The following is a 24,919-nucleotide window of genomic DNA, read 5'->3' as shown; positions in this document are numbered from 1 at the left end:
CTTTGCCACGCGCGGTCCATCAGGCTCCTGCTGCGGCGCCACGGGAGCTGCCGGCAGGACCGCGCTTCCCTCGGGAAGGTGTGACCGCCGGGAGGCCGAGCCCCGGAGGCTGGGGAGGGGGATGCTCGGTGCTCCGGGGGGGTGACCCCTGCCGCGCCCCCCGCAGCCCGGCCGTCGGCAGCGCCCGGGGAAGGCTCCGCGGGGCCCGGCCGGAGGGGGCGGGAGCCCCCCGGCCCCAGTGCCAATGGCTGCGGGGGGATGGCTCTGCCTGGACGTTCCCGCTCGGTTACAGGATGGAAATTCCCGGCCTCCCCGGGGAGGGAGCTCGGGCTCCGCGCTCTGAAAGGCTCATTTATCCCCGCGCTGCCGCCCAGAGTGGCGGACACGGGCCCCTGCGCCGCCGCCTCCCCCGGCCCCGGGCGCGGCCCCGCGCCCCCCGCCCGCACCATGCCCCGCGCCCCGGCCGCAGCCCCGCCGCTGCTGCCGCTGCTGCTGGCGCTGCTGGCGCTGCTGGCGGCCCCGCCGGCCGGCGGCTCCGAGAGCCCCAAGGGGAAGCAGAAGGCGCTTCGCCAGCGGGAGGTGCTGGACGTGGTGAGCGGGGCCGGGGGCCCGGGGCCGGGCGGGTGGGCGCTGGGCGCGGCGGGGGCGCCGGGCGGGGCGGCCGGGGGAGCCGCGCGGTGCTGATTTGTCGCAAAAATCGGGGAAAAGCGCAAAACGCGCGGGTTTCCGAGCCCCGCCGCTGCCGCCGCGGGCCGGGCGGGCTCTGCCTCTGGAGCTGGGTTATTACCCCTCGCTGTGCCGAACCTGGGAACGCTGAGCAGGGGCTGGGCGGGCTTTGGCAGAAGCCGCTGGTTTGCGGCGGCTGGGTGCGGGGCTGCGTGGTCTCCGCAGGGCTGGGGGGCTGCGGGGCCGGGGGCTGAGGCCGGCGGGGCCGGGGGCTGCGCTGCGAGCTGCCGCCCGCCCTCTGCGCGTCGCGGGGGTAACGCTGGGATCGGTGTGGGAAGCCTGGCAACGTCAGCGGCAGATGCTGTTCAGCTCCTGCAAGGCGAGGGGATAGACAATGAGCTACAAAAAGAGAAATACCGGGGCTGCTCTTCAGCAGCCATGAGGTGCTGCGGAGGCTGTATCCGCACGCTGACCGAACCCGCTTTTCCCTGGAGGGGCGTTAATGCCTTGTTCCCTTTGGCAGCTGGGGCTGCATACCGACCGCTGTTTGCAATTCCATTGCAACTAGAAACCTGAGTGCCTCGGGACCATCCCATCTCAGGGATGGAAGAAAGGAGGGAGATTTTCCAGCCCTTGGAATGTAGACAGCAGATGTGAAGCTATTTCTGTGAACTTCTGGGCTGCCGTTCACCTCCTATAGGAGATCGGTAGCATGGCCGATTCTTCTGTGGTCTCCACAGCGATCCCCCAAAGGGATGTGCTGGAAGCCCCATCGGTAGCAAAGCTCCTTCCCTTTCACACCACCTCATTACGCTTTCACTTCTGCAGTGGGAATTGAATTGCATCGAGAATAAGGAGTCTGCACACATGGAGGAGCTTATGCTTTCTGCTGGAGCAGTATTTTGGGGGCCCCCATTTCTCTTGCCTTGCTCCATGCTTTCGGGTGCAGCAGAGTGCAGGTAAATCAGTGGCGGCTGAGTCAGGCACACACAGCCCGGTTGTACAGACTGCTTCAGCTACAGCCCTTCCCAGGCAGATGAAGGCATGCCCGAGGGGAATCCTGCCTTCAGCAGAAATTTTAAAAGATGTTTTATGCATTCCCAGCTTCAGAAAGGATGAAATTTGCTTCATTTGGCAAGCAGAGATGAATTTAGTTGGAGCAGAGCCCAAAGCCCAGGTAATTCACTCACGTCAGTCAAAATTTTTGGCTGTGGAATGGCGGAGCAGATCTCCCTGGAAGGGAGCTGTGTGGCTCTGAGTGCAGCGGTGGCTCCTCTCCAGGGGTCTTCCCCTAGCCCTCGCCTATTTCTATGTCCATCCCATGTTCTGTTTTTGTGGTGTGTAACCATGAGCAAAAGCCAGATCCGGTCACTGTTCCAGATAGAGCCCAAAGGGAGAGTAGTGGCAAGAGCAGATAACTGGTGCTATGTGAAATACAGATCTCTTTGTGTCATTCTTGTGGTCCCTGGGCTGGTGTGTGCTTTGCCAGGCAGCCTGCTCTCCAGCTAACTTTTTCAAAATGTGGCCTTCCTGATTTTAATATTCCACTCTTTCCAATGCCATTACCAACAGTGTTTTCTTTGGTGAAGGTAGTGAGGGAATGCCAGCATCCATTAGTCCGGCTCTCATCTTCTTACTAGACCTCTTTGTACAGTCACTGACTTTATTTATGGAGTGGCTCCAGCCGAGCCTGTGATGCCCATGCTGGTTTTTGCACCAAAGCATGGGAAAAGGAGCAACCCCAGAAGAAGAAAGTTTGCCAGTGTGACAAAGGAGCGAGAGCAGGGGCTGTAGTTTGCAGCTTGCAGTGCAGATAGTGGCATGGCTTGCAGGAGGGGGAATAGCTGGAGGATCGTTTCTTTTTGAAACAGGTGGGGATTAAGTAGTTTGAAATGGATGAAGAGAAATAGGTGTGAGAAAGGGGAAGAGCAGAATGTAGTTATCTGTGGGGATCTGGGGTGAAGACTGGAGGAAGCAGTTAGTCACCAGCCGGGAAAGAGCATTTCAAGTAAGAGCCCTGCCACCACCAGCCCCTGCGGGGTCCTGCTCAACGTTCCTGTGCCAGCTGCACACGCGGGTGCCCCCCAGCATCCAGCACTCAGGCTGCTGGGCCAAGGAGCTCTGGGCTGCACAGAGCTACTCCCCGGGGAGGGCAACCCCAAATCTCGTAAGGTATGAAGGCAACGTGTGTTAACATGTAGTTTGGGAGAGCAACATTTGACCTTTCCCACCATGGCAATGTTAGGGAGGACATTAGCGTGCCATCCTCCCATGTGTGCCTTCCCACTGCTATGAACAGGGATTCAGAGTTCAGGATTATCCCAGGGTGCAGCTTCCCATGTCCACATCAACATGGACATGCTGTGTGTGCCCCCCGAGTCTGACTTGTGTGGTCTGACTATAGCAATGCGATTCTGTCCCAGAGGAGTGGCGGCAGAAGAAAACTGGTGTTAACCTCTGCTCTGTGAAATGCAAAAGTTTCTCTACTTCAAGAAAAAAAAAAAAAAAGAAGGAAAAAATAATGGCAGCTTATTGACTAGAACAGTTATACAAGTAATGATGGGTTAGGAGAAAGTAACTGTTAACATACAACTTTTTGTTTCTGTATAGGAATGTTTTGAATCTTCCGAGGTTTCTCAAAGGGTTTTAATCCTTGGGCTAGGCCAGTTTTTAATTCTAGGACTTATGCATCTTTTCAGAAAATAATTTAATTTACAGCAAATTCTGCTGGCACTGCTTATCGTTGACATTCTGTTTTTCCTTTTTTTTTCCCTCTGTGGAACCATTTTCTTGGTGATCTGGAAATAGCCCATTAGTCTGTATCACAGCAGGGTTTTTTGTTTTGTTGTTGTTTGTTTGTAACTTGGTTAGCCTCAGAATTAAGGGACGGAAGCAGTAAGATCTGTTCTGCATTTCAGTACAATGGCATGTGCTTGCAAGGCCCCAGTGGCGTACCTGGACGGGATGGAAACCCGGGAGCCAACGGGATCCCTGGGACACCTGGGATCCCGGGACGGGACGGGCTGAAAGGGGAGAAGGGCGAGTGCATGCGCGAGAGCATCGAGGAGTCCTGGACGCCCAACTTCAAGCAGTGTTCGTGGAGTGCGCTTAATTACGGCATCGATCTTGGGAAGATTGCAGTAAGTTAGCTTCATCAGGGATGCTGCGCTTCACCAGCCACAGCAGGCTCTAGATCTGCCGCCTCTGTGGCTGGGTAGCACTCATCAAAGATGGCCTGTTGCATTCTTTTTCTACAAATAAGGGTGAACTTCTCAAAGGTTTAGCTACTTTGGATCCAATCTCAGCTGTTTTGCAGCGATGTGCCCTTTTTATTTCTGTAGTAGTGTTTCAAAAGAATGATGCAGCTGGTGTAAGGGTATATTTAGAAGCCCAGATCTATTACTGTAAGGCTGAAAGTTACACCACCAAAAGTACCTCCACCTTGCCCAAAACAGGGCAAGGGATTTGCCATGTCAATCCTAAGGAACAGGAGGGATGTACATCTTTAATCTGTTAATGGTATCTGTCTTCGTAACTCCTGCTTCAAAATGGTTCACTGAAGTTCAGTTGCAGGATGCTACCACAAAAAGCATCGGCATTGTTCAGGAGCAGCATTACCAAGCGTTGCCCAGACTAACCCAGACAGGCTGTCCTCCACTGCAGCCCTGGGTATAAAAATTTCCAACACAACAGTGCAAGCCTAGAAGAGGGGAAGAAATCATACCAGCTACGAAGCAATGCCCAGGCTGGTTGGAGTAATTTAACTGCTATTGCTGTGGCTAGAGTGAGAGTCAACTTTTCTGAGCAGACACTTCTCACTGCATTGCACTGGCCAAACTGTCCCTAGCTCCCTTCCCATGATATCCAGCATTTTGAAGACAGAGTAACAACGTCTTAAAAATCTGAAAATGTTTTTTTCAGTTGTGCAGCTTTTGTCAGGGTTTAAATCTCACAAATCTTGTGATAATTGTTAAATCCAAGATTTCTGGTAACAGAGACAGAAATTGTACTGTCCTCTCAGACAAGGACTTGAGCGCAGCTTTCAGACAGCTCATACCCCTTTACATAAACCCCAGAAGATAACTAGGTTACCAATTTAACAGCAGGCATTATCTAAATAAAGTTAAGAATTTCCATAATACCCCTTTGCCATTACTATCTATGAGGTGGTGTTTCTGATTTGCATCTTTGCACTGTATGGTATTTGCCAGGCTCTACTTTTTATTTTTTTTTCTCCCCTGCCTCCCCCCCCCCCCCCAGCAGAAAGGACTAAAGAGAAAAGCCAAAACATTCTAAGATAAATATAAATATATTACTAAAAATAAATATATTTCCTAAATGTAAATATATAGAAAATAAATAGGCTCAAAACCAGAGGTTGCTACCAAAGTACTTTTGTCTCCTCTTAGGAATGTACATTTACAAAGATGCGCTCGAACAGTGCTCTCCGCGTTCTCTTCAGTGGATCGCTTCGGCTAAAATGCAAAAATGCCTGTTGTCAGCGCTGGTACTTTACTTTTAATGGAGCAGAATGTGCTGGGCCGCTTCCTATTGAAGCCATAATATATTTAGATCAAGGGAGCCCGGAGCTGAATTCCACTATTAATATACACCGAACTTCTTCAGGTATGTATGCCGGGACCACCTGAACAGAGATGGAGCAGAAGCCAGTAGCAAATCTAGTTACCAAATGCAGGAAGTACAGTCTGCCTTAGAAAGTAAAAAAAACTGAAAGAAAAGTGGCTGGCTAACACTTGTTACTCTTTTACTTTGTTGCCTCACAGCAGACTATCAATAGTAACAGTATTAGAATTATTTATTAAGCACTTTATTACTGTGGTATTTGTTGTGGTACTTACATCCTGTAATTTAGAAATGGAAGAGATTTCTATCCAGAGAGTTCTACTGATCTCTGCTACAACATGAATACAGACACATTCTGTGCTGTGCATATGGAGAAACGGCCTTACTGCCGAGCAGACAGTGTCATCCTGGCTTAAAATACTGATAGTTGTACATTATCTGCATAAAATGAGACTTATTTGCCCTGGAATTTCTCCTGTAATTTCAGGTGATGCACAAAAGTACCCCCAAAGTGAAGTCTCTAGGAACTATTATTCAGCTGCTAAGCAAAAGGCAAATTAGCGAAGTCATTCAGCATAAAAGGAGGTGACACCAGAAGGGGACTAATATCAACTCTGCTCAGTTTTCCTCTCTGTACTATTTCATGACTGCATGAAATCTAATGTCTAGAGCTATGATAGTTTTTTTTTCACCAAGAGATAGGACCCACCTGTCCTCACTAACCCACCTCCAACTAGTGGTGCTAGTGGAGAAAAACAAAGGGGCAGCAAAAGTGGAACTTTATACAGAAGCAGTAAATTAGGAGCGGAAAAGGTTACAGGGTGACTACCACCTTTGCAGGGCTTACCTGTGTCCCTGTCCCCCCCTCCCCATCACTGCCTTAGGGGGCTGGATGGGATTGAAGCCATATCCCAGGTACCAGTTTGTAAGTGTGGACACTTCAAGAAGCAGGTGTACCTCCCATTTAGCCATCCTGTGGATTGTGATCCCTTTCAGGTACTGCAACAGAGGTCAAGAAGCAGCACGGATAAAGGCGGTGTGTGACTCTCTAACCTGCTGCTGCATCTCTAATAGTTGGTTGTTTTTTTTTTCTAAAAATGCTATTCAGGTTTAACTAAACAGCATGAGCTTGTAATGAACTGTTCTTAAGTACTTGTGCCCACCTTCAGTTGTGAAATACAGCTGATTCTGTCTGATGAAGTAACCCGATTTTTGTGTTTAACCAGTGGAAGGTCTGTGTGAAGGGATCAATGCCGGCTTGGTAGATATTGCCATCTGGGTCGGGACTTGCTCAGATTATCCACGGGGAGACGCTTCTACTGGATGGAATTCAGTCTCCCGAATCATCATTGAAGAACTGCCAAAATAACTTTCCTTCCCTTTTTATAACCTCTTTTAAAAAAAATTTTGTACAATTTTCTTCAGAATTTATTTCTATAGAGTTGGATGCAAGTATTTGACTGAAAGGCACCAAACTCTTGCATCTGTAGTCTTTGCCTGGCCTTTTTTTGCACATCGCAGGCTTTTTATAATAATCATTTTAGAATATAAATATCAAACCCAAGTTCATTAACTTTTTAAATTCCTTGTTTGATGTATGAAACTATACCAGCACCATTTTAAGAATTAGCTGTAACTTTTTTGTATCAAATAAATAAGACCTTTTACAAAAAACCAAATAATCCAGGCTCTTTTATTGATCATCAAACTATTCAAGGTATTTTATATGGTGTTATGATACACAGCTATTTTTTTTTTTTTGGAAGACTTCACAGAAAGTTCTAAGAAAGAAAACCCAGGACTTGGCTTTAGCCTTCAGAAAGCTACTCCCGTAATGTGACTACAGAATAGGATGCTCTGCTGTTACAGTCTTATGTCTCTCAACAAACTCCTGATGACTTAACTGCAACCTAAATGATGCGGTAAGTGTTAAATATCTCACTCTGAATAACTAAGTAAAAATAAGTCTATCTAAACTTGATAGACTGGATTTCAGTATGAATATCTATTATCGGTCTCCACTCTTAGCATGCAGATACTAAATAATTTTGCAGTTACAAAACTTCATTTTATGGCTCCAATAAAATAGTTGTCCTGGATTTAGCCTTTCATATATAAATATATATGTATATATACATATATACAATCGCTTTGGTGTTAATTAAAAGCTAGATATATTAAATAGTTTGGAAGATACAGAAATAAGGTTGAAAAACTTAGGCTTTCAAAAAAATATACTTGTAAAGTGAGAGAATAATGTCACAGCTATTTGATTGCAGCCACCAGACTGGACAAGTGATAGCATTGATCATGCCAGCACAGCATTAGCTTCAGTGTTTTATTTTCTTCCAAACGCAACAAGTAATATACTCAAATATTCTTAAAAACTGTACAGAATCTAAAGGGAAACACTAGTCGTGTTTATATTACAAAATCAATTTTACATTAATGAAATAACCCCCCCAAGAAATAGTATGTACATCATACAGAAATCTACTCTTTCTGGAAATCAAAAGGAAAAAAATACCACATTTGAGATAAGGAATTTATTTCCGCTATTTAAGATTAAATCTCAGTTTTTTTCCCCCGAACCGGTTGTAAGATTTCCCCCAGGCGTATCTCAGATTGTAGGTCTTGTCTGCAGCTTTTGTTAAGAATGCTAGGGGAACACACCTGCACCTAGGGGAGCATTCAGGCCTTCCCAGCTGCAAGCTCATGTGTGATATTGCTGCAGGCCAGCAAATTATACAGCTGGTATTTTGTCTCTGAAGAACTGCACTGTTTTCATTGGCTTGGATGATGGGTTTTAAGGTATCCGAACACAAACAAGTTACTATGAGCTAAGCTATGGTGTGAATTTACAGAATGTCAGTTAACATACAGTAACTGATTGTGTATATGCTTGTAGCCTTTCCTTGCATTTATCCTGGAGCACAAGTAAGCTGTTCTGGGCCTAGAGCACACTAATCCAGGGCAGTAATTGCACAACTTTTATTTTTTTCTTATGATTTATTCATATGTCTTAACAATATTTTTTGGACCCTGCATGGCAGTTAACTCTGCGCCCCATTAAAAGACACAAAACCAAGCAAACACCTTCCAACGGCAGAAGTTAGGAGCTGTTCAGGATCCACACAGTAATTTGCACGGTAAACTTCTAGTAAATTTGATCTTCAGCTAAATACACATAGAAACTTTCATAATAAAACCCAAAGCCAGCCGTAATGTCCATGTATCCTTTTCAGATGAGATGATCAGTAGAAGGGGTGGGATTGTGGAGGAGAAAGTGTAAATTACTGATTAAGTTAAGTATAAACAAAATGTGCTAGGTAGTAACAGAAACAAGCATGTGCATTACTGAATTAAGACTTAAAATACTGCACAGTTTCTGTAGTATTCCAGATTTTAACCGAAAATTGAAACCAATTCTCTAGTCTGTTAAATTTTTATAAAAAAGCCTTATTTCTGCTTTAGGTTAGTCTTCTGTTAAACAAAAGAAAACTGTAGGAAACTTCTCTAAGTGATTATTCAGGTGTACTGCTGGATAGTATTCTCCACTCCTTATGAAACTGATTATTTCCCCCTACCTGCTGGATAACTACCTCCTTTGCTAACTTATGTCCTCCTTAGTTAAGTGATACTTTCTAGATACTTCTTAATACCTTCTTGCTAACAGCAGAAGGCAGGTGTTATGGCCAATAATGTATTTTGTTAAAGATGAACTAAAAAAATAAAACAAACTCAGATCTCCAAAAAGTACGTATCACTGACAGCAATTATTGGCATGAAAATAAACATCATTATTACAAAAATTTACTGAGATGTGCTGTAATTTAGTTTATCATTAAGTTAGCAATTAATATATTTTTATAGTCTTTTCTTTAGACCAAATCAGAAGACATTAATGGATTGTTTTGTTTTTTGTAAAGAAAGTTCTGCACACAGTATTTTTTAGAGTACTTACGGAATATTTTTTTTCCCAAAGAATCTTACTGAAAATAACCATGGTCATATTTGTTATTACAGTGGTTTGAAAACTGCATCACTATGGGGTTACTGGAAAAAACGCTCGTTTTTAAAATGTAAGGCTACTTTCAAATATGCATTTACTTTGTAATATTTGGTTAGCTGTATCAGTAATGGAGATAGAATCTCACTCAGAGACAGAGGGCAGGGAAAAAACAGAAAATGAATTAAGTAAGCGGCCAGCAATGCACACAACATACACTTTGGTGTGGTGCTAAAAGTAAGCCAAAAACCACAATGCAAGTCTGTCCTGGTATGAGACAAGAACTGGGTTTCATCAGATTGGCAATTATTCAAACCCAGGAAAGGACAGCTGTTTTACAAAACAATTTGAGTTTCCAAACGCACCCCACCGAGGCAGCATTTTTGCGTTGTTTGAGCAATGGAATTTGGAGCATTCCATATCCTAAATTCTGACAAATAACAGAGGTGGATTCCGAAGACACTGTTGTAAACAACATACGTACTTTCTTAATGAGATTCAGGTAAAGATTTAAGAAAGTTTTGACGGGCCCCAGAGTTACTTTCATATGAAGTTTTCCACTTCTGTAGGAGCAGAATCTGACCAACTTATCCTGAGACGTGTCAAAATAGATTAGTTTGTTATTGCAGGCCAGGATGAACCGAATTGCTGCACAGCTGCCTTCACCCACATCATAGTGCTATTATTGCACAGTTGCAGAGGCATCTGTTTCAAGCAGACACAGCCAGCTCAGAGAAGAAGGTGGCAATGCAGGAACATTCAGCAGTAGAGATGCTGATTCTTTTCCCAGAAAGAAGTAGATTCTTTCCCCAGAATACTAGATCAATTCACAATGTCAAAAAAGACTGCTGAACTACATCTCTCCCAGATCATAAATACAAAAAAAATAAAGGATAGATTCCTTATGAACACAAGCTTGTACCTTTAGTTTTTTTCTTTTCTAAAACCAATTAAAAAGCCAGACACATTTTCATAAACGACAAAGGTAATAGAGCAGGCAGGAGTCACTCTGATCACATTGGGAACAATTCCTTTGTAAAATCCACGAATTCCTTCTCTCCTTTAAAGACAGAGAAAAACATGTAGGTTAAATTAGTGTCTTTTAATAGGAATCAGACAAAACAAAACCTGGCATTTTTTTCTCATGCTCTCACTAAGAGTGGTACTTCAGGTTAGGAATAACAATTTCACAATAATTTCTTATGACAGTGTTTAAAGAGCCATAATATATCAAATCTCAAACCATCATTTTCTTTTCTGAATATACAGTAGCATTCTGTAGGTCTGTTATTTAGCCTAGGGTTTAGGTGGGTTTGGGGTTTTTTTTTGGTATTTTCTAAGTAGGAGGCAGTTTTCTTGCTTTCTTCATGACACAAGAACTGGTTAGAATAACTTAAAATTTCTGCAGCCTGTTCCAAAAAGCATTTACATATTTAATCTCACTGAAGCCAGCAGAGCTGAAAGGCTTGGTGGTTTTGGGTCATGTAACAGCAAGTGAGCTGAGGGTCAACATAACTAAGGAAAGTCAGCACTTATTTTCAGAGAATTAAAGCACCTCCTCCAAAACTCTGACTCCACTGGCCAATAAATGAGAATCTAACTTCTCCCAATTTGAACTAGAGTATTCATGTTAGGGCTGTTAAAAAGTTTCAAAGACTTTTAATCTCAGCTCCCTGTGTTCCAACGAGGCCTAGGATGCCTGGAGTAGCCAGTATAGTTAACATCCTGGAAAGTGCTTGGGTATGGTTTACACTACCCTCCCCAGGGCTCTAGCCTGCATTTGTTTCATGAGAACAGCAGTGGCCCCAGACGGCTGCATACATTCACAACTTATCAGAACTAATAAGCCTTCCTATTGACTGCAGGCTGAAGGGCAAAGTTCTGAGACATCGGAGCTGTTTTCACTATGAATTGTCTTCAGTCAAAATAGCTGTAGTGCCTCTGAGCCAGGACTGGTCCTGGCAGCCTCATTCAGGTGGCACCGCTTAATACCCTACGAGTCAGCTGACTCCATTTATGTGTCTTTAGCAATATGCTGCAAACCAGAAACAGCGACCACAGCAAGATTAATATTGGTTGCATACTGCAAAGGTGGCCGGCCACCCTTAGTAACTACAGAGTCCTGCCCCGTGAAGCTGAGGGGTTAGTGAGAAGATATGCATAGGTATGAGGTAACCTTTCTCTAAAGGTCCTAAGGAAAGCTGGGAATAGACTACAAATGCAGTCAAGCCCCAGGGTAACCTAAGGACATCAGTATAAACAGCTCTGGCTAGCTCACTTTCTCCTGTCAGGAATTTGGACTAGCTACAATCCCCAGCAGCACAACATTCCTGTCGTATGGAGTATCTAAAGCAGTTCAATTGAGGCCTTATTGTTTAAGAGCTCCCAAACAGCCAACTCAATGTTATTTTTTAATCTGTAAGTGAAATTTGCCAGGGAAGAGAGAAGGGAGACAGAATCGTAGGAGCCTGTAGGCTAGCAGTGACCCTTCTTGTATCTCCTCCTCTGTCCTTAGATTATTGCTATTAGTTGCATTTTGCATAAAATGACTTTGTACAGCTAACATTTTGTTTGCTGTGAGCTGCACTGGTTCCACAAGTCAACATGGAAGCCAGCAAACATAGTTCTGATTCTGTACAACTCACTTCCTAAGAGGTAAGTTTTAATTCTGCATGCCTACCTCCATGTCCTGTGGATCACATCAAATACACCAGAATATGTATTATGTTGATCTTGAAGACGAGCTCGCACAACCTGATAGGGATATGTTGCTGACACAGCAAATATTTTGGATACAGCTGCCATCATTATGTATTCCACAGTGTTCTGAAAGCAACAAAAATTACCAGGTTTGCCTTAACTATGGTTTAAATTAGCCAGTTTCCCCCAAATCTTACTTGATTTTTAAATGTCAAACTAAACAATACTCTAGTTTTTTCCCCATTAAAATACACACATTTTAAAAAAACCTGCAACATTTACTATATACAGTACTTCATTGTAAAATGTGTGTTGTGCCCTCTCGTTCCTATGAAGTCAAACACTTCTTCCAAAACTAATTACCTTTACCCAACTTGCACCAGACCAGCTTTCCATGTAAGTGTCTAAGACCACCACCCACATTTCCACAAAGTAAGACAAAAAAACCATTCCCCCCTCCAAAAATCTCAAAATGCTTGCCAAAATAAGGAATTAGTTTCCCTACAGGAAAACAGAGCTAACCAGCTGCTTGTTTCTAAAAAGTGAAAACATATTATTTCCTTCTATATATTCTACATTCCAATTAATATATCAATACTTTGTACGTTTGACTGTTCTATGACCTAGACAAATGGAATAAAATGCCACTTATTCACATGCTACTATGCATTTTTTATTCTCAAGAACCATACCAATTTTGTATCTGATACTCTGTTTCTGTACTTGTTGTATCTCTGTTTCAAATCCTCATATGCCATGAACTGAAGAGCTCCATGTGAAGTTCCAAACAGACCAGGCACAAATCCCTAAACAGGAATAAACCAAGGTCAAACAGCAATGCACAGAACCTATGCTACTTGACAGAGCTCAGCTTACACACATACATGTATTCTCCATTACTTCACAAATTCAGACTGCATAACTGTCATTGTGAAGTAGGACTCAAAGTTGATTCTGGGTTGGTATTCTTAACAGCAGGCATCACACAGAAGCGTAATAAATGTTACTTTTCTCCAAATAACATATAGGCTAAAGACACTTAATGAGTGAGCAAGATAAAACAAGTGGTCTAGGGACTCCACGTCACAGAGCACAAGCACAGGTCTTAAAATGCTGGTGTCATGGATCAGGATTGTAGGAAAACAAATCACGTTGCAGTCCTGCAAATGTGTTGCTCACTGCCTGCCCCTTGCCAGGGCCTGGCACTAAGCTGTTGTAGTTCCCACCTGAGACTGGTAAGGCAAAGACAGAAACTGACATCTCAGTGAGGAGGGCCATCAGGATTGGAGGTACAAAAAGTTATTGTGATAATGTCCTGAATAGGTAGGTATATGTGTGCATTTGTGTGTGTGTATATAAATGTGTATCTATGATATATATCTGTTTCTATATAAAAAAAAAATGTGTGTGTATATATAGAATCATAGAATCATTTAGGTTGGAAAAGACCTTTAAGGTCATCCAGTCCAACCATTAACCTAGCACTGCCAAGTCCACCACTAAACCATGTCCTTAAATGCCACATCTACATGTCTTTTAAATACCTCCCTCCAGGGATGGTGACTCAACCACTTCCCTGAGCAGCCTGGTCCAATGCTTGCCCACCCTTTCCACGAAGAAATTATTCCAAATATCCAGTCTAAATCTTCCCTGGTGCAACTTGAGGCCGTTTCCTCTTGTTCTATCACTTGTCACTTGTGAGAAGAGACTGATACCCACCTTGCTACAACCTCCTTTCAGGTAGTTGCAGAGAGAAGTACGGTCCTCCCTGAGTCTCCTTTTCTGCAGACTAAAGAACCTCAGCTCTCTCAGCCACTCCACACCTCCATGTCTTTCACACACACACATACCCACTTGCACAGTGGAAAGCTGAAGGGCACAGATGGAAAGCTAACTCATACAAGGACTTATGGATGATCCACATTAAAGAAATTAATCTAAAATTCGGATCAGTTGGAGTACATTCCTCACCCTGCTCTGAGCACATCCCAAGGCAGCCCAACAGAGGTGACCGAAGGTGTAACACAGCAGTCTGGGGAACGTTCCCCATTTGTAGAGGCAGTAATGGACAGTAAGAATGTAATATGAAAATATACAGGAACCTTTTCTCTCAAAAAAGTTGACATGAAGGGGGGAAACTGGTATTTTGGAAGGCAGGAGTTCCTTCAAGAGCAGGACTAGCTCAATTGAAAAAGAGCTGATAGCTGCATGGGTTCTGAGAAGCACTAGTTCTCTTTTTGAAGAGTTGGTCACTTACACTGGAAAAATACAAATAAATGAGGAATTAATCATCTTGGTCAGACACTATTTAAGGGAGGCAAAAGCCTGCTGAAAAGTTGCAAAGGGACAACTATAATGGAGTAAGTAATCAAAATGTGGGTAAAAGGGCTCAAAGAACCAAAATTTTCCCCAAAATACTGCTGTTGAACACTTCGACCTTATTTCCCATGATCTGTTCAGATAAAACAGGAATTAAAAGATGTGGGCAGAGAGAAAACTCTCTATGAGACTAAACCAGAAGCCGAGAATGCTGAATAAAAACTCACCAATATACTACTAAGAGCCTGGAGAAGGAGAAGAAAAAGAGAAGAGATCCTGGTAGGAGCCCACTAGAATAGTGTAACAGGACAAAATGATAAATTACTTCATGAACTCCTAACTTGCAGAAAAGAAAACCCTAATTCTAAAACAACAACAGACATGAAAACTGTGCAAAGCTTCTACCACTTCAAAGATCAGTTCTCTGCATGCTATAGATTTCTTATGTTCACAATATTACAGCCATTCAGGAAGTGGTTTTTAGCATCTCTTTGATAAATGAGGATGAATTTCTTCTTGCAGTAGAAAATAACGGTCATGAACTAATTATCAGTGACCATGAACTGACAAAATGCATTATGAGCTAGCTAAAGTCCCAGAAAAAACATTTCCCTAGATGAGAACAAGTGGAATTAAACTAAACACCTATCTTTTGTCAACTGTGAGCTTAATCATAGAATTTCGTAAAGTTTGAAGCCAAAGGGCCACAACAGAGGGAAAAGAACAAATTTGGTTTTCAGAAATCCTGGATCAGAAAAGAAAATTAACCAATTTGCTTAACAAATTTTGGAGAAAACCAAAATTATCAAAAATATCAAATAAAAAATTATCTGGGTCAGCAGGACAAGGAACAGTATGAAATTTATGTGTAGTGATAGCACGGAAAATCTTCACAAACTTTTGTTAAAAAACAGAGGAAGTAATTGCTCTCTACTTGGAAAGAATTAGAATGATGGATTTGTATCATAAGAGAATGAGGTAGTATTTTCCCCACCAACAAAAGAAGAATGTTAAACAACATTTAAGAATGCTGAACTCTTACATTTAAGCCAGCAGATTTGGATAACTTACATCCAAGAGTCCTAAAGCATCTACTGATGATACTTGCTAAATGAGTACCAGCAGGCTCCAAGTCTTGTGCTGATGGGGAAAGCTTCCAAAGACTGAAAGATTTTTAATGCTGGGCCAACATTAAAAAATGCAAGAAGGGCGTTGAGGCAACGGTTGGCCAATGTGCCTCAGTAAAATAAGAGTTGACCCAGGCTTCTATTGATCATACCAAACAATGTGTTCCTATGGAAAAATGTTTCAAAGCAAAGTGATTTCTTCACAGTAATGAAACCTCTTGGCTGAGGAAGTTTTTGAAAGATACTCCTACTTTATTTTCTCATTCTTACAATTTCACACAAAAATCTTGGCACAAAATTTGATAGAATTTGATATTTATTTTTCTTCATGACTTCACATGACTGTGAAGATAAATTGTAAAATAATTTCACTTAATTTAGTTTTTGTTATTTTTCACTTTAATATTGAAAACATATCTTTAGAAGAGCTTTGCCTTGAGGGCTTGACAGGATCAATGGTTTCCTCAAAGAAGTCCTGTCTTAATTCTCCTTTGGAGGATTAGAACAATAGACAGAATTAAATATGTAAGGATAGTTTAGTGTCATCTTCACTTGGGTTCTCAGTGTGCCAAAGGCTAGTAGTATCAGAGTGCCCTGCTCTGACAACTTGTGCAGACAGACACTGGAAATATGCCATTATCTCCCTATGCATCTTGATTGCATGATGAAAAATGATACTATCTTCATGTGAAAGTTACTTACGCTTCTGTCTCTGTAGAATCTGGGACTAAAGTTAAAATCAAGATGGCCAAACCTCAGTGGATTTTGCCATATACAAGTACAAAGACATAGAAAGGCACTTAGTTCACAAGCTTCACAGATGCAGGAAGGAAAATAGCATAAGGAAAAGCATAGAAATATAAAAAAAGCTAAGTGCCTTTGACTGGACTGGAAAAAAAAAATTATCCTTGGAGTACAGAATCTTGCCTACCAAAGGTGAAATGACAATACAGAAGTGACCATTTTATCTATTTCACTTGGTAACGAGCACACATTACTGCTAGGATTTTTCTGTTATTGTTAGCTATTATTCTCCATCTTGATGACTCTGTATCTTCCTTTAATCTCCTTGTTTTCCGCATTCCTGTTTATTTTACTGTTTTCTGTCAAGCATTGCTCTATTTCTAATTGCTGCTTCTGCATCACCACTGAAAGAGAACAAAACTTAAAATATAAATACAGAAGCATGGAGACCAGAATGAACGTTAGTTGCATTCTTGATCGATGTTTTAGTAGTCAGCCGCTCTAGACTAGACATCTAACTGTTTCTCAAGAGCTCAAAGATATGTTATGGTTTTCTGGAAGTGTCAACTCCTACAATCTTCTGATTATTTTACAGTGTTTGGTTGCTCCTGCCTTACGCTTGAAAAGAACAATACAGCACTCCTAATGTGGAGACGGTTGCATGACATTCAACTTCATGGCAAAGTAATTTTTAGAGCTCACATCTCCAACATATCCATAGGCATGTTCAAATTAGATAACTTCAAGCTGGTTTTTTCCCTCAGCCTGGTGTGCAGCCAAACAGCTCTCTCCCTAGTATCTGGGGGACAGAAGCCAAAGGACAATGCCTAATGGATGCAGGGTGGGGAAGATCACTGACTAGATGATTACTGGGATAATGGGTGAAGGAAAGGCTCCTGGTCTTTTCAAAACTAGGCCAAGGTCAAGAAGAACAAGTTATTGAGGAATACAGCTTCAGATTGACTATAGTTTAATGAAGGAACAATACCCAAGAGAGCTAATAAGGACAGCTTTGATCCCTGCTAGAGACTGATCAATCCTGACATTCCTAGTCTAGTGCCCCAAAGGACTGAAAGGAATTGCTCAGACCAGTAACAGCACCTTGTGCAATAGACAGCAAGATAGGGAATTGCTTGGACAGAAATACCATTCTTTAGAAGACTAATCTCAAATTAATCAGAAAGAAACAACTTCCAGATTTTATTCCCAACTTGTGATGGTATTCTCCGACATCGCCGTATTTGCTGTAAGGAACTCTAGCTGAAATTAAGATTATGAGGAAAAGGAAGACACCTGTGTGCACCACAGCTCCTGCAACTCAGGGCAATTACCAAAACTTCAGCCATCAAATTTCAAATAAAACAAGAAAGAAAAAAAATGAAGACTCCCCCAAAAATGAGAAATGGAGGAAGGCTAAACTATGGACAAGTCAAAAGATCCACTTGAGGAGGTGCCATTTTCCCCAGTATAGACAAGACTGAAAGAATCCTGACGTTGCTCAGTGTACATAATTATGTAGGTCACTCGTGACCTATTTAGGTCATCTTCTTTGCCGATTTAAGCAAGTAATTTGCTCTTTCAAAGAAAGTACCTGGTTTAATTCCCCACTTGCAGATTAACACTACAAAGAAGTGTCTAGTGCCAAAGGCAACATGTGCTACATGCATGAATAATCTGAAAAGTAACTCAGTGGAAGGACATCTTAAACCCTACCAGATGTGAGAAATTAGAACTTACCTACACAGAACAGAGCAGACAACCACGCAGGCAAATCAGAAATCCTGACAATTTCAATTTAGGAATAAATAAGGTGCCTTGTTCCTGGTGTCAGAATTTGGCTTTCATTGGTACGTGTCATACCAGGCTTTCAGCATAGGAACGATTATATTTTTTATTGCAAATAAAAGAAGTTAATGTTCAGTAATCAGGACAATTCCTAAGAGACAGTGTTCTTGTTCTATGATGGCATTACTTGCAGGAGAAGAGCCTGACTGAACTAAAATAGGTTTCTTCACACCTTCCAGGCACTGATGAATGCATCTCGATATCATGGCCTGAAGGAAGGAGGGGACAAAAAGTCCAAATCCAGTTGCCATCTGTTTCCCTAAATTAAAGGGAATAAAAAACCCACACATACGCAGACCATATTTAGAAGTCTGCGAATCTTATGGATCTAGAGATGACAGATTACAGACCTCAATAACTAGAGGGCAAATAAGCAGTTGTGAAACCGTCCATTGTGGAAGAAAAAATTAGCAACTACTTTAGTCATACGTTCTGTTCCACAAGATGTCAGAAAGACAGAGATAAGGGATGAAATGGAAGAAAGCACTAGCAGCAAGACAGATTACACTATTGCTGCCCTTCTTATCCAAATTCTAATTATAGGAAGATGCCAAAAAATTAAAAAGCAGCTTGTAGTTTACTCTCATTTCAGCATTATCACCCAATAGAAGACGGCTTAGCTATAAAGCTTACACTCTATTTTTCAGTGATTACTTACATTTCACCAGGATAATAGCTTTTCTTCTGATTAAGCCTTTTCACTGCAGTTCTTCATTGGGAAAGATGACTCACAGAGTAAAAGTGAGCGAGCTAATACAGAAAATGACTTGCATTTTTTTCTGTAGACAAGTATTTACAAGTCGCACCATGCTACTGAGTGGTGCCAGCCAATCCTGGAATTTTTCTTAAATTTTATTACCTTATATAAGCCACGTATGCCCTCTGTCTTGTATATCTTTATAAAAGCATCAAACATTCCTCTGTATTGCCGCTTTGACGGATCAACGCCAGCGTTATACTGTAGCACAAGTCGTGTCTTCGTTACCCATATTGGGTTTGTAATACAGAGAGTCATGGCTCCTGAGAACAGATGGAAGTTAGACCAATTATTATTGCAACTCCGAAGCTTGTCCCAGTTTGTTCGGTCCAATGTAACAGGCTTCTACAATGACAAAACTACCTGTCCTAGAAAAGTACTCCTATTACTTAAAACAGGTGAAGATTACGTGCACTATTACTCCCTCCCTCTGCCTTCAAAGCTCATAACCAAGTCCAACCTGCTCCTGCTGGGGGCACTTCTGCAGAGCATACGGCTTTTGCATATTCCTAGTACATCCTCTTTTTTTGCCTCACCTTTCCACAGTCAGTAGTGTAATCTGTAGTAGATAGGAAACATGTAACTTCTTAATGTACTCCTGATTATCTGCGTTACTCTTTGGGTATACAGTTGTTCAAAATTTAACAGATACCTCAGTCATGAGAAACCTGCTAATCATATTTGACAGGTTAACAGAAGCAACCTGTTAGAGCTTTGTCAGTTATTCAAAGTACAGTTATAAAAGAACCCATTACTATTTTTCACATCAACAATATGCCTTATATTTCAACATTAAATGAATGCTCCAACATCCTAATAAAAATTCTTCTCAGTTGCCTAGATTAAATATAACAGAAAAGCATGTATGAGAACACATTAGAAACAACATTAAAAGTCTTGCGGATAGAAGTTGTATTTTTTATTTCAGATCTTTAGTTTCTAAGAAAACTTGAACCATAAAGACTTTCGAAGATCAGTGACCAATCCACTTATTCTACTAACTGCAACAGGCCTTCTCTTTTCCAGGTCTAAGTGTTAAACATTTAATGAGTTACAAGCTGATAGCAGCAGATTTATATAGTTTTCTTTTTGGACTCCATCTAGTACTAAATATGGAAAATGCTTCTACACAATGAAATCAAGGTCAAAGGGTACTTTGAGAACTGCTCAAAAGTTTGAGAAATGCTCTGAGCAAAACTGAAGAGATCACAGTGATCCATCTACTCATCTTAGACATCATTAATTTATTTACAGACAATAAATGACAGCATTTGGACTCAAACACTTACACTTGCCACCTGTAAGAAAAAGCAGCGCTGACACACCTGTGTGGCAGGGAGCAACATATGGCAAGGCTTGAAGCAAACATTAATCTTCTTTGCATTTAAACTCACCAGCCTCTGCAGCTGAAACTAGGTGTTCGGTTGCACCGAGACTTTCCAGCTTTCCTTCCTTCTTGTAAGCTTTGATGGCATTGTAACTGGAAAATGTAAAGTATTTTGGTAAAGGTGAAAACAAACCTCTACCACTAAACCCCCCCAAAACAAAAAAACACCTCACTTAAGATCATGGAAAACATTAGGTGGTACACAGCCTTTGAAAACAGATATTTAAGCACACTATCTTTGTTTAGTTGATTAATTGGTCTCTGAACAGTTAGCTCTTTAAAGTGAACTATGGTGATACATATTTAAATTGATGAAGTATTACTGTCAGTATCAGTGGACTGCAGCTTGAAACAGCTATTGGATCTCAAGAATTAACTTCTTAAAAGAAACTGATTAGATAGCCTCCTTTTTATTAACAGCAGCACTGACAGGCATCTGTCTTCTAGCTCAGAAATACGTTGAGCATTCTTCTCTTGATCCAGTTTCCAGTCTTTGTGGATTGAGAAACTGTCAACAGGTACTAAAGCGTCAATAGGAACCTACAGCAAAGCTTGAGGACTGAAGTACCATAACAGAGTCTAGACAACTGACAAGCAAGGTTTGCATAGGCATACTAACTATTCCCTGAAGTGTTTCAGTTAATAAGGATCAACAGTAAGTCAGGTCACAGTTACACAGCTAATTAAGTAGAAAATATTGAGTATTAAGAAGTGGACTTTACAAGCAAAGCCCATCAACTCACAAGAACAATGAAAGAACTCACTGTCACTAAAATGATTAAAAATCAGTTAAACATTTAACTTTAGTAGAAAACTTTATCATCTTCTCTAATTCTTGACACATTAGTTTAGGTTTTTATTTTTTGTGAGGTTTTAAGCACAGTTTATTAGCACTTTTAGAGGATTCTTCATGAATGATGTCACCATCTCTCAAGTTCCTTAGCATTTTCACAGCATCAAGGGAATGCACTGTACTTGACAAAGTAACAGGTCTCTGACTCAAACTGCTTAAATTCTAAAAGAACAAACCATAATAAAGGGCAACAGACTTGGACGTACTAAAAGAATCACAAGTTCATAAGCCACATAGCACAATTTTATACCCCCATAGAAGATGCGGTTTGTATCTGCACATCACACTGCGTAGGATATGACACATTTTACAGTTCTACTTACAAGAAAAAGTAAAGTCCCCAGGAAGCCCCTGCTCCCAACATGTTTGGAGTTACCCCTTGATATAAGCCTCGTAGTCCTTCATGCTTCCAGACAGTGGTCATACAGTGGAGAATTCCATTGTACTTTGGCCTCAGTTCCAACCCGTCACTTACTATGAAAGAAAGAAATTATACTGAAAAACATTTCAGGAAGCATGAAGTTCAGCTGTGTAAAAGCCAGCATAGAAGTACATGAATGAACTGCAAATCAACACAAACTATAACTGATCAGCTGTATTTTAAAAGTGTTCTTTTAAAAGTATGCAAGAATTGGGGTTTACAGCTTTGTAAGGGTAGAGTTAAAGAATTAAAAAAAGAAGAAAAAGAAACAAAAAAAAAGAAAAAGAACTTACAAGCTCTGCAAGAGCAAAGTTCCCATCAAGGCTAATGAATAGACAAAGCTAAATAAATGCATTGCTGTGCATTTTTTGTGAGCAGCAGCACTGAACTGAATGTTTTTGTCTTTTCTTTTTAGTGCCTCAGCAATTTCACATCATATTTCAAGTGGTAAGTATGGGGTCTTTGAACAACACATTTCTACAAGGAGTTTAGACACACTCTAAATAACAACTCTTAAATTCAATCTTCCTCTTTAAAATGGTCTATAAAGATCTGAATATTTTCAACAGGGCACGTCTTACTGATACCAAAGTCAGTTTTTACCAGAACACTAAAAGATTTCCATCAAAAATTCCTGTGTTCTCCTTCTAGTCTCACTGAACGGATTTGCAGAAAACACCAAATGCGTACTCTTTTCCCACCCAATAACCAAACAGCTGGTGTCCAAATACTCAGAAAACATCACTGTCAAAAATTAAAAACATATGCAAGTGTTTGTTTGACAGATTTCTTTAGAACACAGATGTTGACACTACTTACAGTGATAGCTACTATTGTTCCTACTGTAACAGCAAGAGAGTACGTTGGTTATTGATGACATAAGATAAGATGCATGGTGCCATGACAAGAGATGACAAGCTAGAACAGGGTGAGTTCTGACCAGGCCTTTTTCTTCATCAGAGTGGTCAAATCCTGGAACAAGCTGCCTGAAGAGGCATCTTTGGACCTACTCAAAACGCTTATCAGACAAGACTCTCCAGCAATCCAATCTAAGTAGACTTTATCTGAGCAGGGGGTGAACTCCACAGATCTCTTCTGTCCTAAATTAGCCTACGATGACAACATAGGAATGGCTTTCTTTTTTAATGCAGGCACAAAGCTAGATGGCAGTTTTACTGAAAATTAATCTCAGAGTTTTACAGTCAGTGTAGTTTTTTTATCCCCATCAGGATAAATCTTGGTAGTCATGAATTTCAGATGTGTTCTGTTCAGTGCCACATTTATTATTCATTCTCCTTTGAACTTGGTGTACAGTATGTTTTGACAGACTTCAGGACTAAAGACAAAATGCTTTTTCTCAGCACACTGTGACAAGGCCTCAACACCTTGATAATCACTCAAAACTAGAACACAAATTAAATGCCTCTTTTTTTCCCTCCTGAATGAGCACTGCTAGGCCTTTCCCAAAGACCTTTCTGATTTTTTTTTACCATGCTGCCATTAGATCAGGTTTATAAACAACGTGGGAAATCAGAGACATGAATGCAAGTCTGTCTGATGCTGCTGCTCAGAATCTTCACAACACTGATTTCTGATATCAGCTCTTACTTTCTGGTTGAAGACAAAACATAGGAATCGTTATTTTCAACCCAAACAAGCATGTGAAAGTAAGTGACCTCCCGCGGCCACCTAACCCGATTCCCTGCTCAAGACAGACCTAATTAGATCAGGTTACGGAGGGACATGTCCAGTCAGTTCCTGAATGTTTCCAAGGCTGAAGAGATTACAGCCTCTCTTAGGTAACCTCTTCCAGTATTTGACCACTCTCACAGTGAGAATCCTTTTTCCTAACAAATAACTGGAATTTTCCATGTTCCTGCTTGTGCCTGTTCCATCTTGCCCTACAATTATCTCCCTCAAAGAATAATCTGGCTTCACCTTCTCTGTGTCTTCCAGTCATGTAGCCATAGACTGCAGTAATATCTCCCCTCAGCCATCTCTTTGTGAGGGTGAACCGATCCTGTTCTGTCAGCCTGCCCTCCTACGGCATGTGCTCCAGCCCCTTCACCAGCCTGGTGGCCTCCACTGGAATCATGCCAGTATGTCAATGTCTTCCTTGTGCTGATGAGCCCCAAAGTAGACACAGTACTTCAGATATAGCCTTACAAGTGCAAAATAGAGAGAAAGGAACACTTCTGCTAACTACATTCTTAGTGTAGTTAACAGACCAGGATGTGCCCACACCAGGATATGCAAGAAAATGTTTAAATCCCACTTTGCAAAAAGTCTGTTTGGAAACATAATCCCTCAAATTTTGTAAACCACCTTTGCGATCATCATTTGTTTCTGAGATCTTAAATAGCCATGTAGCCGTTTAAGGCTACATACAGCAAAAAGTTTTAACCACTATAAAAGAGAATATGATAAAAGGGTGATAGGTTTCTCATAATAACAGAAAAATCAATAGGGAGAAGCTGACATGTTTCCCTGTGGAAAAATCAATAGGGAGATGCTGATGTTTCCCTGTGGAAAAACACACAAGAGCTTTCTGCAAAACCTTTCTACTACCACTGCTGTTAAGCACTACTGTTAATAACCAAGATTGTTATAAAACTACTGTTACGCTTGAGTCTTGAAAATCTTTGTCATAAAGGTGAACTTTGAACCCTGAACCTTTGAATCTGCCTCTTAAGAACAGCGGATCTTGCTATGGCACTGGTGGCCGTGAGAGGGAAAAGCCTGGCCAGCTCCCCGATCTGCCTGTGAAAGCCTGAGGCACAGAGCATGTTCGTAGTCCCTGGCGACGAGGGGAAGGTTGGCGGTGGGACAGGGGGGAAAAGAGCGGCAGGCCGCCCCTTCCAGCCGCGGGGCTGCCCGCCCGGCCCCGCTGTCACGCAGCCGCCCGCAGGCCTGGGCAGAGCCGGGCAGCCTCCCCTGGCCTGCACCCCGCGCCCCAAAAGGAGCCGGTGGGTCTCTGGGTCGAGAACGGCGGCTCCGTGAGATTCCCAGCGCAAAGCACCGTCTGCCTCCGCAGCCCCCGGGGCCGGGCTCGGGGACTCCCCCTGAAAGCACACCCGCCGCCTCAGCAGGCGGGGGCTGGGCCCTGGCCCGGGGCGGGGGGCGGCCGCCACCGCCGCCTCTGGTGGCCCCGCCCGGAGCACCGCGGCCTTACGGCGAGGGCCCGCAACCGGCCCGGCCCGGGGTGCGCGGGTGGCCGGTGCGGCCTCACCTGCGAAGCGGATCTTGACCAGGTCCAGCGGGTGGAGCACCAGGGTGGAGATGACGCCGCCGCTCAGCCCCGCCGCCAAGTTCTCCAGCTGCACGTGGCGGAAGAGGGACCGCACGGGCGGCGGTGCCGCCGGCTCCCCCACGGCGCAGGCGGGGCCCTGGGCGCTCATGGCTAACGGCGGCGTCGGAGCGCGGCCCGGGAGCGGGGTTCCCTCCGCCCCGGTGCCTCCGCCCCGCCCCCCCCGCCCCGGTGCCTCCGCCCCGCCCCCCCCCGCCCGC

General features: G+C 42.6%; 2 protein-coding genes across 2 annotated transcripts; one reads left to right on the top strand and one right to left on the bottom strand.

The window, feature by feature from the left end:
- Positions 1-249: 249 nt before the first annotated feature.
- CTHRC1 (collagen triple helix repeat containing 1) lies at positions 250-9,163 on the top strand. Its single transcript, XM_080378042.1, has 4 exons — positions 250-591; positions 3,585-3,806; positions 5,076-5,292; positions 6,477-9,163. Exons 1-4 carry the CDS (start codon positions 259-261, stop codon positions 6,617-6,619), a joined length of 915 nt encoding a protein of 304 aa, XP_080234168.1. The 5' UTR covers positions 250-258; the 3' UTR covers positions 6,620-9,163.
- SLC25A32 (solute carrier family 25 member 32) lies at positions 7,575-24,904 on the bottom strand. The gene is made up of 7 exons (XM_080378043.1): positions 24,642-24,904; positions 21,315-21,465; positions 20,146-20,231; positions 18,854-19,014; positions 12,652-12,765; positions 11,940-12,085; positions 7,575-10,319 (listed from the first exon to the last, which is right to left on the bottom strand). The coding sequence occupies exons 1-7, from the start codon at positions 24,808-24,810 to the stop codon at positions 10,184-10,186; spliced, it is 963 nt and encodes a 320-aa protein (XP_080234169.1). The 5' UTR covers positions 24,811-24,904; the 3' UTR covers positions 7,575-10,183.
- Positions 24,905-24,919: the final 15 nt, after the last annotated feature.

Source organism: Falco punctatus (assembly GCF_963210335.1).
Source record: "Falco punctatus genome assembly, chromosome: 3".
Lineage (NCBI taxonomy): Eukaryota > Metazoa > Chordata > Aves > Falconiformes > Falconidae > Falco > Falco punctatus.
The sequence above is the reverse complement of the archived record's forward strand: the minus strand, read 5'-3'. Positions and strand labels throughout refer to the sequence as shown.